The sequence below is a fragment of the Gallinula chloropus genome (genome assembly GCF_964237585.1).
Source record: "Gallinula chloropus genome assembly, chromosome: 1".
Lineage (NCBI taxonomy): Eukaryota > Metazoa > Chordata > Aves > Gruiformes > Rallidae > Gallinula > Gallinula chloropus.
Window position 1 is genome coordinate 60,794,016 of NC_140085.1, and position 17,325 is coordinate 60,811,340.

Consider the following 17,325-nt stretch of genomic DNA (forward strand, 5'->3'; position numbering starts at 1 on the left):
AAGGTAGCTTTAGAAGCACAGGGAAGCAGGGTAGAGCAGAAACATAGGTCAAAAGAGACCAAAGAACAAATTGAAAACAGTATAACTAAAGAAAACAGTAATTCAAACACATGATAAGTGTATCTGTATGTTGGGGAAGCCACTAGCTGACCAAAGTACAAGGGGAACCCTCAGTACAGACAAGCTCATATGGGAAATGGTAACTGAATTATTTGAGGTTCAAGGATGTTCCCACACCAGTATTATTATTAATCAACTATGAATTTTTAGTCATATTGAGCTATGTCAATTTGAAATGTCCACAGAAGAGGTTTCTTTAAAAAGCTGACAGTCAGAAAGGTAGACAGCGTGTTATTGCCTAGGAAAGAATAGGAAGCAAACCAGAAAACACTATTAACCTTTCAACAACATTTACTTTCTAACATTTAGATCCCATTAGATAGAATGATTATTTTATTCTGCAGTTTAAGGTAGTTTGTATTAAAATTTGGAAATATTAATTGTTTCATTTTTAGTATATACAGGATGACAATTTCATTGAGAATTTGAAAAAAACAAAAACGGTGTAAAGGATTACACTGGATTCTTACTGTTCCTATCTCACCTGAAACATATCAAATCCTCCTCTCGGTAGTTTCCAAGAAAAATAGACTGTATTTTCTTCTTGCCCAAACACCTGTACATCTGATGGTGGGTCAGGATCTGAGGTAAAGACAGGAATGGATGCAAAATTTAATAGAAAATTAATCTATATTAACATGAAGGAAATGAAAATCTACAGAAGACACTGCTGTAATTTATAGTTTCATAGTTCAGTGTAGAAATAGATTTCATTTTTTACATACAGAAGTATAAGTTAAATTCACTACTACACATTAGCAGTAGGATCAGAAACAAAAGTTCATAAATTTTTATGTGAAACATGATTTAGGTAAAGTATCTATAATAGTAGATAACGATACATTATATTTTAAGTTATGTTATATTATAATGTAACGTTACTGCTGATTTAGATATTGACAGAATCTCGTTAACTACAGAGGAAACTTGTTTGTGTTTTAAAAGCTTTTATTTACTTAGTAACTTTCAAAGATGTTTAGATAGAAAACAAAGGAATTAATCCAGCTGTTTGTTAAGATGCATTGATTTAACAAGGAATATTTTTTCTTAAAAAATAACTACCTTAAAAAATAACAACCCTAATTTTCTGAAATAATGAAAGGTTATTCATAAACCATAAACCTACAGGTGCTAATCTTGAGAATAGTAGGGTGACTTCTTTTTAATCCATTGGTTGTCACAATACTGATTATGAAATCAGTGCCTGGCAGAAGACTCTCAAATTTGTGCATTCTACAAAGAGTAAAAAAGAGATTATATTCTTTAGGATTTTATAAAAAGCATCTACCTTTATATGTTAATTCTTTATAGTATTATGTATATTACTTACACACAGTGTGTGTATACTTGTGGATATGCTGTCAGTCAACTATCTCAGTATGATAAAGTCTTAAATAGGATGCATCACACTGGGGTTCACAGTAAGTTCAAGTACTAGAAAGTCTTAAAAGATTAAGCATCCAGAATTACACACAGGTTCTACTTGTGCTCACTCCAGTGCCATATTTGGTTTTATCTTCTTTGCAAAAACATCACAGGAGATTTTTAATTTGTTAAATAATACAGTTCTTGAAATCATCTTTCTTCACATGGGTAAAGTATATCAACTAAAATATCAAGTGTATCTCACATAAGTAATGCTGCAGGCTACTTATTGTAATTATACAGTGAAACATCTATTTTGAGTTCATACCAGTCATTTTTTAGACGTAATCCTCATACCTTACACTGGAAGGTAACATTTTCTCCTTGTTGAAGACCTTACTGTTTATTGAAATAACAAATCCATCAAACTTGTTTTGGGCTGGTGGCCAGGTAACAGTTATTGATTGAGAGTCTCTGCTATAGTTCAGATATTTCACTGCACTTGGTACTGTGTGATGATAAAAAACACATTACTTTTAAAATACATTTTAAATACATTACAACAGGAGAGATGTCATCAGAATGCATTGAAAACTTCAGAAAATTTGTGTCATGTCCTTGCTCATCTCAAGGACACACAGATAGGGACTTTTGTTACCCACAAGATAGAGCCCAACTGCTTCCTGCTCTGGTATGAAATTGAGTGTGGTTCTGACATCACTGATGTGGAGAAAAGAACTGTCAGTATAAGAGGTAACATATTGGGCTGACATCAAAGTCCCCAGTAGCACAGTATTTTGAATTCAACAATGGGCAAAAGTAGATGTCTACTGAAAAGCAAAACTTATATAGAGTAACCATCCCCTTCAGTCATCTCCCAGGCCGCAGCTTGCAGCCCAAGGATTTCCTGAGCCAAAGGTGGTTTCTGTGAATTCAGTAAATCCCAACAGATTTCCCTACTATGAATGTCTTCAGTCTCCACTTGAACCCATGACCACAATCACCACACAAAATTATCATGTGGCCAGTAGTTCTGTAACTTATCTATAAATTTAATAAACAACAATTTCCTTTTGATTGTTTTCTACTTGCTCTCTTCTAGTTTCAAGTCCTTAGTTCTGGTAGAGGAAACGCCAGTGAACTATAATTTCTTACTTGCTCCATAATTACCTCTCCATGACTTCTCTCTTCACAAATGGTTTTGCATTATATCACAGATCTTGTTCATCATCATCTTGCACAGTGTTTCCTTCAGTGCAAAACATTACGTATCTCTGATCCCACTTGCTGCTCTGCTATGAACCTTTTCTATCTCGTCTACTAAACTTCACTTTTTTACATCAGGGACCTGCTAGAAGAACATGCCAGACCCAAGATGCTGAGGTCACATCCCCTGTCCAACCAGCAGCAACGCTGAAGCTGTATTCCCAGCAGATGCATGCACACAGAGCACATATACACCACAAATGCACACATGTAAGTGGTGGGCTACACAGATCAGACACTCAGAGCATTCACGCTCGCTGTACTGCACACCTGCTTGAGTCATTATGAAGTTAACATTGGCAGTTATTGTGCACCCTAACCGTATTCAAATTCTTAGAGGACACAAGCAGTCAGAGAATAAGGAAAATAACAATGAAAGGGTGAGGACAAAATTACAGAGATGATTGAATTGGTTTTCTCTGTTTGAGACAAAAATATAAATAAGAAATAAAGGAATACATATAGATTGAGTAAAACAAATGATGAATTTGACACTATTAGGGGCTCACCTGTCTCTATTTCCTTTGTCACAAAAATACTGTCTTTGAAACCTTCCTTTTCCGTTCGAATTGTAAAGTTGTACAGCTTACCAGGAGTAAGGTTGGAAAACTTTGCTGTTTCTTGCTTGACCTTCTGGACCTAGAAAACCAAGCAGAGCTGTCACAGAACTGCTTGCAAACCCTGCTGACCTTACTATGCAAATGGTACCTCCGCGTATTTTAATAGGAGATACAGCTTTTAATTTAAACTCTGATCACTTAATAAAAGACCTTGAAGAATAATTTCATTGCCTATACATAAGTGGTCTTTCACAAACCGTACCCTGAAAGCGCTTGCACAGTTTGTACATGTAACTTCGTACTGCTGAAAGTCTCCGTCGGCCCGGTCCCAAGCAACCTGTATCGAGGTGTCTGTGACGTTACCTTCCCGTACATTGAGGGGAGCTGCCAGACCTATGGAAGGATGTAGCACAATCCAAAACTTTGCTCAGTCCAACACTTTTCATATCTCCTTTGGAGACATACAAGTGAAGACAATCAGCAACAAAAGCAAGCAAAGAGAGGGCAAAATCTGATCTCCGGCGTGCAAATGCACAGGCATTCCCAAACAGCAAAATGGAGAAAGAGCAAAAAGATAATATTTCAATTATTTAAAGAAAATTCCTTCCTTGATTATCTTAAAATTATGCAGAGTTGAACATGCATTTCTCGTTGAGGATAGAGCTAGCATGCCTAAGTGGGAAAGTCCTCCAGAATGAAGTTAGTCCCTCCAATGTCACCACCAGAGTGCTCAGAATGGGCCTAAAATTTGTCAAACAGCTCAGAAAAACTGGGTAGACCAGGCAAGATAAATGCACTTAATCCCTAATTAGTATAACCTTGTATGATACAATTCAGATCACATTACAGAGGAGTTTCCATTCTTCTCTGCATCTCTAATTCCCACCACAGCTGTTTCTGGATGGAATGTACCAGAATTTACACTTTTTCTAAGTAAAACTCTATACACATGAGGGGTCAGTATTTCTTTTTTTTTTCACAAGTTTTTGAATAACAGAAGAGACAGACTCGAACTAGGTTTCCTTTGGGAGTTTCACACTAAATTTAGGAAATGTTTTCTTAAAATTGATTCAAACCCAAGTTTTTATTAAAATTATATTTTCAGAAAAATCAGCTTTCAAGGCAAATAATTTTTTTGTCTTGGCCTCGTTCTTCATGTTATTCTGCCTTGCTTCATTTTATTCTATCTTAGTTTTTCCTTTTATAAAATTTCTACTCTGAAAGCAATAGAACAGAAAAGGACTTCAAAGGAAAATTATGAATCAGGAAAAAAAAACTTCTGAAAGCACAATTATAAAAAATAGGAAAGTTAAAACATAGAATTTCATCAGGTATTTTTAAACAGTTTTTAAGGCCTTAAAAAAAACCCTCTAAGAACTTGTTAGAAGGCATTCCTTTCCCGTAAAACTTTTTTAATGTCTTTTATATTGACATTATTATCTTGAAAAATGGGAATCTCAATGCTTTTATTATTCGCTTAAAGATGCACTGGGAGGAATAAACTTGTGATTCCATTGATACCCACCTTCTTGCCTCAAGTAAATGGTAAAAATGTGGTTTATTTCCCACAAGGACCACAATTTCTGAAATACTTACTAGGCATTTTATAGACTTGATATAAAAAACACAATTTAGAAAGTTTAGAAATTATAAGGGATCATTATAGTCCTGTCTAAAAAAACAGCTAATGTTAGTAGAATTATTAATTGCTTACACAGACTGTGGTGACTTAGGTCCAAATAGCTGAGTACCACGCGGGGCTCACTCACTCCCAGAGGACAAACAGACAGAAATGGGTTGGGATAAGGGCAGTTTACTGATAAAAGCACTGTGAAAGGGGACAGCCCATGACAAATTTCACTTACACACAGTGATAACACAGAGTACCTTATCAACCCAACAATAACACTGAGCACTGCACCAACACAAGAACCAATCCAACACCCCAACCAAACTCAGACTGCCCTAGAAGTACCCAGGAGACCCCTTCCCCAATCAGCCTCTTTTATGGGGCAGTGATGTCAGGTGGTGTGGAAAACAGCCTGGGCTGACTCTGCTCACCTGTGCTGGCTGCTTGAGGATACCTGCACTGGCCTGGCCAGAACCAGGACACAGACATATCAAGGTGATTTTTAAATAGGCTGTGTTTTCTACTGCACTAAAATAAAGTTAAAAGAGTTTACAAATAAAAATATTACCTTGTGCAATTTCATAAGAATAAACTTAAAATACTCACATGTTTTTACACCAGATATATGGTAAAAGGAGCTCAACATTTTTCCTCTTTTCGTGGAGATGCAGAAATCATATTCTGTTCCTGGAATAAGGTTTTCAATTTTAATTTTACCGTCGTTTTTTAAAATGAATGTTGCATTAGGTCCTCCTGTACTTGTAACATATATCCCATCAAATACTCCAGTATCAGGCATGCGAACAAACAATACCACAGCATTGCTGTAAAGCATATAAGGAACGACAATCTGAACAGGCTTGGGCTCTAAAAGAAGAAAAAAAATTGCCATGTATTAAATCAGTTGAAAATAAATTGATTTAGAACCACACAATAAATGTGAAGAAACTGCCTGAGAAATATGCTTGTCCAGTGGAAATGAATAATAAATTATGATAAACCATAATAAACCATGTCATTGCTCAGAAACAATAAACAACCTGATCTTTTGAGGCATTTATTAATGGACTCCTGAAGCATTTGACAAATAATTTATGAATCAAAGCAAATTTGTCTTACAAAGGTATTAATGAATTACCTTTACAAGCACAACTGCACCAAGAAGGTAAATCAGGATAGCTCAAAATATACAGAAATGTATATGTGGACAGGGAGGTGAGGACAGAGGATGAGATACATTTGATTGATAGATGCAATATTGATGTGTTTAGTTTTCTTCCCTTACAGTTAGGTCTGACAGCTGTGAAAAATCCCGTCTAGAATCTTCTGTCAACTATGTCTTTGAGGTATTAAATCTAACCCTACATAAAATTTCTGAAAAAGTCTAAACCTGCTAGCCTCCAAAATGCTGTAATAAATTTTTTAAAAATGACAACACAGCATTTCATGTATCTATAACCTGACAGCTGCAGCCTTTGCATGCCACATGTACAAGTGAATCCTGCCCATTCCTGTCACACTTACAAAAAACTTATAATGTACCAAAAGCATTTCAACATCTTGGTAAAAACAGGAGTAACAGAAAAGGCTTTCTGATAGACAATAAGCTTTTACCTTTCATCCTCTACTACTTCTAACTCTGAAAGTCCATTCCCAGCAGCCTCTCCTGAATAGTAAGGTAATTTCTCTCTCACAGTTCAAAGAACAACTAATGCATCTCCAAAAACAAACCATCTGTTTCAATTGTTCCAATATTTTCCTACCACGATGCAAAACAATCATTCACCCAATTTCTTCTGTCAGTGGCAACAGGATTCCCACCTAGGGTTCTTGTTGCAGTTATCAGAATTACCAGTGTGTTTCCACAGGCTGCACCTGCTCTGACAGTTAATAGCATCTACTTTGCTCTTAACAGTTAGGGTCAGGTCCGTACATTTCATAGTCTGGTTCTGATCCTCAGCTATTGAGGAAACCGACTTGATCTACCAAATCTGTTCCATGATAGTAACAGGAATGAGACTGATGTTGTGTGCATTACAGTCTGTAAAATGTCTTACTTAAAGTGCATTGAATGGTCTTCAGTTCACTCATATTTCCATTATTCACACTTGCCACACCTATTTTGTAAGCCATTCCAGGAATTAGGAGATCAACCTTAAATTCTTCTGTATTCTTTAGCAAAAACTTCTTAGTTTCACTGATGTCTGCACTAGGTTTCACTTCAATGTAGGATTCCTGACCCTCTGGAGGCAGCTTCCAGTGAAGGATTACACTCTCTTCTTGTACATCCTCTGGGTGAATATAAACTGCTGTAGGTGGACTGACAGCTTGAGCAAAGAAAAAGATGTTAGTATAAAACCACATATCAAACTTACTGACATCATTATAAACCCACATATCAAATTTACTACCAATTCACAATAATTTCCCAGAGATGCCTCCTGGATTATTTTTGCTTCTAAAAAATTCATTATTTTAAAACCACTAAGTCATTAATTATTTCTTAAGAGTTTGAAAACTACCTGATACAGGCAGATTCTGCTTTCTGTTTTCTCATAACAAACAAGGAGTTATTTTACAAGTGTATTTTGTTCCACTGGATATACAGAGTAAACAAACATGACAAAATCATTGTCAAAGATGACAGCATCACTGTATCAATGGTTAGAAAAAAAATTACCTGCCTTCACCTACATAATTTGAGACATCATGGTAACGTTTCTACTTTGTTAAAATTAAATACACAAACCATAAATATTTATCAAATAGTATTTTGCTTCTTTAGCACATATTAATGTCCTGTAAGTAAGTGAATAAATAAGGGGATAGGCACATTCAGTCTTTTGGAAGGTTCTGAAGGTAGGAATCAGTAAATAAAGAAAAGAAAAAATAATTCCCCATGATGTTCCCACAATACATTCCAACTGCAATCTGTACATGGCTTTAAAAATACTGCTGTGCCTTGTATTTTCAAACTCTGTCTAGTGAAATAAAACCTCCAGAAAATGGATACATCACCTGTTGTTATTAATATAGGCTTCTCATGGCAGCTTAGTGTTCCTTTTTCTGCTACATTCAGTAAATACACCTGATACTGATGATATGGTTTTACATTTCCTATTACTATTGAAGTCTTGCTTTTTTCCACGGGTAACTGTTCCCAAATATTGGTTTCAGTGTCCAAAACGTTGACCAGGTAGTAATGAAAGGAAGCACTGGATGAATGCTGTGGAGGCTTCCACCTTAAATGTATTTCTGCAGATGAAACATATGTAGCCTCTAACTTCTGGGCGTACTGTGGTCCTATTGAACAAGATTAAGAACAGCAACAGGATTAACAGACTCTGACAGCTTTTACCAATAACTTGAAAAAAACATCCTGAAAAGTATAAACTTACTTACATGATAAATAATATTAGGATGCTAAATAATATTGGAGCAAATCAAACAAAGCTACTTTGATGTTATATCTAATACTGACATGCAGGGGAATAATCCTGCTCTCTTAAGGTCTTTTGGAATCACCTAGCTCTTTATGTGGAACTTAGCTTCCTCACACAGGTCCCCTCTCTTGTACTTAGATCAGAAACATCACATAAGACACATGGTATGAATTAGCCATGTAGCTCAAAACCTGGTCCTAATCAATTAAATGGCAAAATTTACTGAATTTCAAAAAGTATTCAGTGCACACTTTTTATCAATCAAAACAGTTCTTCATATGTGTCCCGTGCTACTCCGAACAATTTAGTCACTAGTGCAATAATTAGCAAATTGTTCTACTTTTCCTTGCCCAGAAAGGATAGCAATGTAGATAGAAATATTGCAGCTGAAAAGCTGCTTTCTGAGGTAACACTCATATTTGCTTCTCATATGAGAAAGCAGGAAATTTTTTTTCTGTTACAGAGGCAATTTGCACTGCAGGGTGTTATAGACAGGAGATAAACCATCTGATGAGGGAGCAGAGAGGCTCATAGGCACGGGAGATGGGAGGACTTTCAAGTACACTAGAGCAGCACGAAGGAGCGATCTACATGAAATCTACTTGCTGGAGAAAAGGAACAGTTCTTTCCCCTCAAGAAAAACCTGTAGTTTTACCCCGACTTTAAGAAAATGATCCCGTCTCCTATTTGGACTGCCTTTAGATGCAAGACATGTTTCATCTTTACCAATTGGCAGGCTTCATTTGGATTCTTTCAGCTACATTTTCCCAGAATACAAGTGAATTGGTTCATGAATTTTTCTTACACCACACTGCATCATACACAATGTATTTTTAAACAATAAAGCTTTTTTTTTACTCTTTCCTACAGATATATAGGGGTATCTCTGTTTAGTTCAAGAATCTTTTACTTTAGACTGAAATGTATGCTTCTGCATCTCAGCACGGCCAAAAGCTATGTTACTGCTACTCTGACATCCAGCTTTCCCTTTGGACATCAGTAGGAACTTCGCGAGCAAAACTATGGTGAGAAGAAGCTTTTAAAATATACTTCACAGAAACAGAATTTGTAGCCAGCTTTCTGCTTGTGGCCACTCTAAACTCCTGAGTTTTTCCCCATCAATCCCTACAAAGCATTTTAGCACAATAATAAATTGAAGATGTTGGAATCCACTCTACCAACTGGTCAATCCTGGATACAGAATTCATGTTCAGAGTTATTTATAGTTTCAGACAAAACACCAACAGAAGGAATAGGCTAATTAAAGGAAAAATGTAAAAACTGTATGATTATCTGGTTATTACTGCTATTTATTTTTGTAACTTACTTGTTTCTACCTTCAGAATTGGACTTAAACTAGTTTGTGCCCCTTCTGGGTTCCTTGCTGCTAATAAAAAACTATAGGAAAGGCCAGGAGACAACTGCACGATTTTTGTTTGGGTTGAATTCAAAGGCAAGTTCAGAATGTAGGGCTTCCACTGATCAAAATAGTACTTAATTACAAGTTCAAAGCCTGGCTTAAGCCACATGTCCAGATCACTCCATTTAAATACAGCTTCAGTTGTCTTGACATCGCTTACACTAAACGTGAAGTTTTCTGGTACCAGAGGTACTGAAAAAGAACACCAAAAATTAAAAAAATCATTGAAAATCATGAAAACATTTTTTTTCCTTTTATATCTTCAAAGATAAACAGATTTTGGGGAAGGTTTTTAAAACAAATGCAGAAGACTGGGAGAAATATAGTTACATTCATATTCACAAATATACGGTAGCTGTACATAGCAGAAAAATCCTGTGAAGAAATAGTCTGGACCAGCGGGATCTCTCTGAAGGGCATAGCAGTCAGTTTCATTTTCTGGTATCATTGACAAAGTTGAGATACCAGCCTCAAGAAGATAAGGAGAACCATCCGTCCACAAGACCTGACCTTCCTCCTACATTGAAAAAAATGAAATAAAACCCCCATGTATTTTTACATTATATTAATGCTTTCCTTACTGCAGGCATATCTCCTACACGTTCAAAATTTACATACTTATTTTAGACAAATTAAGTATATAAGAACATTGTGAGTCATGCAAATATTTCAGTGTAAAATTCTATCCCTTCTACCACAACAGATTACAAAAATAGAATAGAAGCCACACAAGTCTAATGTGGTTACAAACAATCCTTCAAAAATCACCATTAATAAAATAAGCTAATAATTACAGGTGGATAATTTTCTAAAAATGTTATTCATGTAAAAAAACCAAAAATCAAATTAGTCAAAAGTATTCATAAAATTGGTCCAAAGGGGAAAACTAGTTTAGCTGAAAACAAGCAGGGCTAGATTCACAATCAGATGTGGAATTTCTGTATTTCTCCCTTTCTGCTGTCTGGTGGTAGCTCAGCAGTTCGGACGCTTGCTCCCCCCTGCCTCTGGGTTCTAATCTCTGAGGCACTTTCAGGTTCCCCAGCAGAGCCCTACAAACACTAGATTGGGCCAGTGCGATATTGTGAAGGAAAGATGCTTATGGAGTATGTTCACAGTGTTGCAATACAGACCCCTCTAGGAAGAGACAGGTTTCAGACTGCACTGCACTAACATATACCAACATCTACAGGGGGTTGGCAAGAAGCCCAAGCTATTTATGCATGATGTCAGACCTCTCTCAGGAGGTATACTGGCATAACTGCTTTCAGGCAGAGCAAGCCTGTGGTCCTAGAATCTAAGTAAATACTTAAAGTACTGTAGTGAAGAAAAGTTGAGGTACCACCATAATTTTAAGACTTCCATTGCTTTTTCCATTTTGTTAAAGATATTTAAAGGGGAGTGGGGGAGGTGAAAAAAAAAAAAAATTTCTTTTCTGTTTCTCTGAGAAAACAACAAAAAATCATGTCTGTTGAGACCAAGCCTATTTTTTTCAATTCATCTGTTGAATTAAAAAAAAATAAAAATATTCTGTGATGGTTTTTATTTTCCAAAGAGAGTAAAGAAGGTTTTCAGTGGTATGAAATAACTCGACTTCCAAGAAGACTTGTGTGTCTAGCCTGAAAATTCAAAAATACTATCCAGATTATTGCATAATCTTTTTCTTATAGAGGTCTTCCTAGGCACCAGAGTCAACTACAGGTACAGGAAGCCTAAGACTCTGCAGTAGGGACTTGTAAGAGAAACCTCAGTGAACAGTCCATGGCTACCTTTTCCATTCTGAGCTCTGAAGAGCTGCAGAGAGTGTCAGGACAGTCATGGGGATATCACCAAAGCGCTCCATTCACTCTTCCCCAAAGCACTGACCTACATCTCCAGGGTCCTCATTGTCTTTCACAGGAATGCTCACCCTTGTCAGGAAGGGTTTGAATGCAGACACAGGTCAAAACAGGGTTAAAGAAGGGGAACCTGTGAGGGTATAAACACTATGGAACTAACCCTGCTCACAATGCCACCAATTTTTTATCAGGGTCACATTCCTAAGGGTGCTGAAATCTTCTAGGTGGGTGATAGTCTCAACTTTTTTCACAGAATATTTCAAGTCCCATGGGTACTGGGAGGAAAAAAAACTTGAAAACAGGCTTTTAACTCCCCATTCAGCAAAAATGATGAGAAAGAAAAAATAATTTAATCTGTATTTATTATCTCATATTTTAAACTAGTCAAGCAATTCCTAGCGTGTGTCTTATGACCTCTGGACTCCTGGGGTAAGTACAATGCAGGTACAATTTGGAGTTGGGGTAAGATGACAACAGTGACTGTAACCTGTTCATACAGTACTTGAATACACTAATTAAGTACAAACACTTAGGAAGTGCTTGAAAAGCAAGCAATATATTATTATTATTTGCTGCTCTTAAAACAAGGTACTCATCTAGTTCGTTTAACTGACTAGACTCCCACAAACATAAAAACACATGTAATGATTAAACAGTTGATTAACAGACAAATTCCAAACTGGCAATTAACTCTTTTCTGTGTAAACAGTTTTAAAAGGGAAAAAAAACCACCCAACACTATTCTAGCACTCCTTCCAAGATGAAAAAAGATATTATGCTTTCCTTGGGCATGTATTTCTGCCAGCCTCTTACAGATACTAACTCATTTCTAAAATACCAAATTGGTTATGGTTAATATCACTATGGTGTAAAAGTTGCAGTAATAAAACAATACCACCTGTAAAAGGCATATATTAATGGTGTGTTATTAGCCAGGAATCTTAGAGTGCTTCCCTAACCACAAACCTAGACTGGTTTCTGTTTCTTCAGTTTGCACGTTACCCACTTTGACTTCTTTGTGTAGCCTCATTAAGTTATTTAACCGAGTCTGCAAAAAGGAAATTTTCTGTCTACAGGTTTACCACTTAATTCCTTTGGTTTTACTGTATTTCTTTGTCAGTTCTTCTTTACTGTATTGCTTTGGTTTTACTGCTTTGTCTTTACTGTATTTCACATAATTTCTTTTAAAATTAATTTTCCCAAAACTATATTAAAATTAAATTTCAGCACATAGATTTTCCAAACCCCAAACCAGTGGCTTCATCCCAACCTTCTGATACTTCTCACAAAAGAGGCTTTCACTAAGCTTAACCACAGAAAGACCAGATCCCACATTTCTGGCAGAGTACCCCCATCCTCCTGAGAGCGTTCCCAAAGCTTTTATTTATCAGCAAGGTCCTACACATGGGCTGGGGCAATCCCAAGCACAACAACAGGCTGGGTGGAGAATGGATTGAGAGCAGCCATGAGAAGGACTTGGGGGTGTTGGTTGAAGGAAAGCTCAACATGAGCCAGCAATATGCACTTGCAGCTCAGAAAGCCAACTGTGTCCTGGGCTGCATCAAAAATAGCGTGACCAGCAGGTTGGGGGATGTGATTCTACCCCTCTACTCTTCTCTCGTAAGACCCTACTTGGAGTACTGAAATTCTTCATTGTGAGGTGGTGATTCTATCATCTCTGTTGCTATTCCCAAATCACACACCACTCTGGAGCGAGTCAATAACAGCAGAGCTGGCATTAAGAACCCTCATATCCCAAATATAAAGAACAGGAAAATAAAATGCCTTACTCTAGTCCCTTTTTCCATCATCTATACTCGACAGACCTTGCTACGCTGAGCACTCAACATTTCAAAACCGAGAAAGCCAACCTGACTTCGATATGCATAGTAAAGTATGTGTAGAATAAGACTTAAAAACTGGTGATGCAGCACCACCTACAGGCAAAACAATATCTCTGTGAAGTGCTCTCAAAACCAAAAAACAATCAGTATAAACTATGTCTTTTTTTCCCCAGCTACAGTTTGTGAAGTACTATCAGTATTTAGTCCTAAATAGAAAGAAAAAACATTCCTCTTGTAACTACTAATAACTATGTAAACAAACAAAAACCCCCACAATTTACTGTTTAGCACTTTTTATTCCAAAGAATTGTGCTCTATATATGAAAATTCTCCTGTTTCCATGTATATAATAGGAAAGAAGATAAACCCGACTGACCTTTAAGTCGTTAAGACCCGTCCATAACATGATTATTCTACTGATTGTCCGGAGATATGACAAAATAAAGCCACGTTCTTCTTCACTCCCTATGTCAAGAAGATGCGCCCCTTGAGAAGACGTTTCACAGATTTGTTGTGCCACCTTCCACGGCTTGCTCTCCTTACTCATTCGATAGCAGCTGCTTTGGAATGCCACCCACCCTTGGGAACACGTGCCTGTTGGTGAACAAGGACAGGATTTCAAAGATATTCTGGCCATTCATGGCAGCAGAGCAGTTTAAGATTGAATTATTTTAATAATTACACAGACATATTGATGATGATAACATTCAATTAATTCATGATTGCAAACCCCCAGAACTTTGTTAATACTGTATCCAAACTCCTTCAAAATCATCAGTGTCTTAAAAAATCTGATTGACTAAATTAAGAGCATCAACTACAACCCACCAAAGCAAAAAATAAAGATACCCATTAATTCTTATCCTACTTTTTGGAAAACTTAATTCTTTAAGCTTAGTTTCTGATAGTTAAATTTTAGAAGTGAACTTAAAATATCATTGTGTTTTAATAATGTTTTGAGTTTAGGAAAATAATTCTTTCCTTGAATTTGAGCCCACATAATCCCTTTTTGTGTGTTCCTTTGTGAAGATTTTAATTCACACTGTCACACCAGCATATTTAAAGTAATGAAGTTGCATAACCAAGCCATAACATTCTCAGAATCCTGCCCTCTTCTAACACAACAGCTTAGCTAGGTCAGCCACTCAGCAGTACAAAGCCATCACTTTGAACACTGGTGGAAAGTGTTCCAAATCCTTACCAACTTCAGGATTTTCCTTGCCTTTTCACTGAAACTATATAGCAAATTTGATCCATCCATACAAATAATTACAATGCTAAACTTGAACATTCATAGCTTAAAATATTGCACATACAAATGTGAGTTGTTGCTCCTAAAAATATTAAGAAATATTAATTAGAAATAGCTTTTCTATGTCACTAACATTCAACTTTTTTCAGCTTTATAGAAATGGAACAATCCAGATCTACTAAAAAATGCAAAATGGAATACAGACTTTTTACAATTTACTCTTAACTTTTCTAGAAAATGCAACGCTTCCTTTCATGCTCTGTGACTACAACTAACTCTACATACCTGTTTCAGCTTGAACATCCAGTGACTGAGACACATTTACAAATTCCAGATGCAACTGTTGAAATATAAATTTAAATGTATATAAGGTGGCAGGTGTCAAATTACTCCATACAAAGAATCCACTAGGGTTTTTTATAACCTGAGAATCATCATTCAGTGAAACTGAAACTGAAAATTCTTTGGCTATTGCACTCCAATTAAAAGACACTGTAGTAGTTTTCACGAATGTTTTGATGTCTTTTTCTGAAATTCCACCTAGTAGAACAGGGAAAAAAAATAACACAACAGAAACATTAGCTCAAAATTTTATTGCATTTTTTTCCCCTTTTAAGAATGGATATGCACAGGAGGGAAAGAAGACACACATATTTGTGTTAAAATACAAAATATCTTACTAAGCAATCAAGAAAGCCATCCCCTATTGTCATGATACGTAAATTTATGTCTGGAGCAACCAGAATTAAAAGTTAAATGCACAGATTGAAGAGTGTTTAACTGTAAAAGTACATACTTGGCTAGAATATCAGTTAATCACAGAATTGTAGGGGTTGGAAAGGGACCTCCAGAGGTCATTGGATCCAACCCCCCTGCCAAAGCAGGTTCCCTAGGACAGGTCGCACAGATAGGCATCCAGATGGGTCTCCAGAGGAGACTCCACAACCCCCCTGGGCAGCCTATTCCAGTGCTCTGTCACCCTCACCGGGAACTACTTCTGCATGTTGTTACGGAACTTCCTGTGCTCCAACTTGGAGCCATTGCCCCTTGTCCTGTCCCCACAGACCATTGAAAAGAGGCTGCCCATTTCCCTCTGTGTCCTACAGTTCAGATATTTGTAAACATTCATCAGATCCCCTCTCAGTCTTCTTTTCTCAAGGCTGAACTGTCCCAGCTCACTCAGTCTTGCCTCACAGGGGAGATGCCCCAGACCCTTAATCATCTTTGTGGCCCTCCACTGGACTCTTTCCAGGAGACCCCGCCTTTTTTTGTACTAGGGAGCCCAGAATTAGATAGACTACTACAGGTGGGGCCTGACCAAGGGAGAGTAGAGTGGAAGGATCACCTCTTTTGATCTGCTGGCCATGCTCCTTTTGATGCACCCCAGGATCCCATTGGCTCTCTTATCCACCAGGGCACACTGCTGGCTCATGGCCAACCTGTCATCTACCAGGACCCCCAGGTCCTTCTCCACAGAGCTCTTCTCCAGCAGGTCATCCCCCAGCCTGTACTGATTCAGGCAGTTATTTCTTCCCAGGTGCAAGACTCTACACTTGCTTTTATTAAACCCCATCCGATTTCTCCCTGCCCAGCTTTCCAGCCTGTCTAGGTGTCACTACATGACAGCGCAGTGTTCCTGCATGTCAGCCACCCCTTCCAGCTTTGTATCATCAGCAGAGGGTGGATGCTATTCCCTCATTGAGGTCGTTGGTGAAGATGTTAAACAAGACCGGACCCAACACTGACCCCTGGGGTTAAATAATAGATGTTAAGTATGGTAACACATTAGCAGCATAACCACAGGTTATTGCCTGTAGCTTGCTAAACAGACTTTCATCTGAGTCAGTGGTGCTGCAATGTTTTCAGCTTACTGTGTATTCTGTCCAATGAAGTTCTGGCATTCAGATCCCAGACTGTATTTCAAAGCTAGCATGAGCTTGTAATGTGCACAAAGGGAATGTTATCAATGATTTTAAAGTGATTAACAAAATTAAATTAGAAAGCCCTTTCATTCCAGTAATCAGTGGGACTGGTCATCCCAAACAGATTTACAGCTAGAAATTATGTTTTTATAAGTTTTGTTTTATAAGTTCAGTGGATAGATGCACAATTTCTACAAAAAGACTGCCCTATTTATTCATGATCCTAAGATTTTCAAGATACTCACTAACTCTTTTTAAAGAGGAACAGTCATAAAGTAGAAACACAAGTATGTAATATTTAACCAAGATATTTAATTTATATAAGAGAAACAGTCACAACCATATGAAATTTCCAAGTTTTAAGTAACTTTCTTCTATAAATCTCTTCTCCTAGAATTACTGTAGTATAGCCCATAAAATTAGGAAGAAATTCTTCACACTGAGGGCGGTGAGGCACTGGCACAGGTTGCCCAGAGAAGCTGTGGCTGCCCCCTCTCTGGCAGTGTTTAAGGCCAAGCTGGATGGGGCTTTGGGCAACCTGGTCTAGTAGAGGGTGTTCCTGCCCATGGCAGGGGGATTGGAATTAGATGATCTTTGGGGTCCCTTCCAGCCCAAACCAGTCTGTGATTTATAAATTTGCCAAACATTTACCATCAGTCCCATACTGC

At 37.3% G+C, this 17,325-nt stretch overlaps 1 protein-coding gene across 1 annotated transcript in view; it reads right to left on the reverse strand.

Moving 5' to 3' along the window:
• Positions 1–17,325, reverse strand: part of PTPRQ (protein tyrosine phosphatase receptor type Q) — a gene marked incomplete at its 5' end in the record, with an annotated part of 135,484 nt that overhangs the window by 114,297 nt on the left and 3,862 nt on the right. The window contains 12 exons of the mRNA XM_084272853.1: positions 605–702; positions 1,247–1,353; positions 1,843–1,993; positions 3,261–3,390; positions 3,574–3,704; positions 5,548–5,808; positions 6,999–7,268; positions 7,960–8,244; positions 9,712–9,996; positions 10,135–10,321; positions 13,860–14,077; positions 15,021–15,275. Coding sequence (XP_084128979.1) covers positions 605–702; positions 1,247–1,353; positions 1,843–1,993; positions 3,261–3,390; positions 3,574–3,704; positions 5,548–5,808; positions 6,999–7,268; positions 7,960–8,244; positions 9,712–9,996; positions 10,135–10,321; positions 13,860–14,077; positions 15,021–15,275 — 2,378 coding nt within the window. The remainder of the gene's footprint in view (positions 1–604; positions 703–1,246; positions 1,354–1,842; positions 1,994–3,260; positions 3,391–3,573; positions 3,705–5,547; positions 5,809–6,998; positions 7,269–7,959; positions 8,245–9,711; positions 9,997–10,134; positions 10,322–13,859; positions 14,078–15,020; positions 15,276–17,325) is intronic.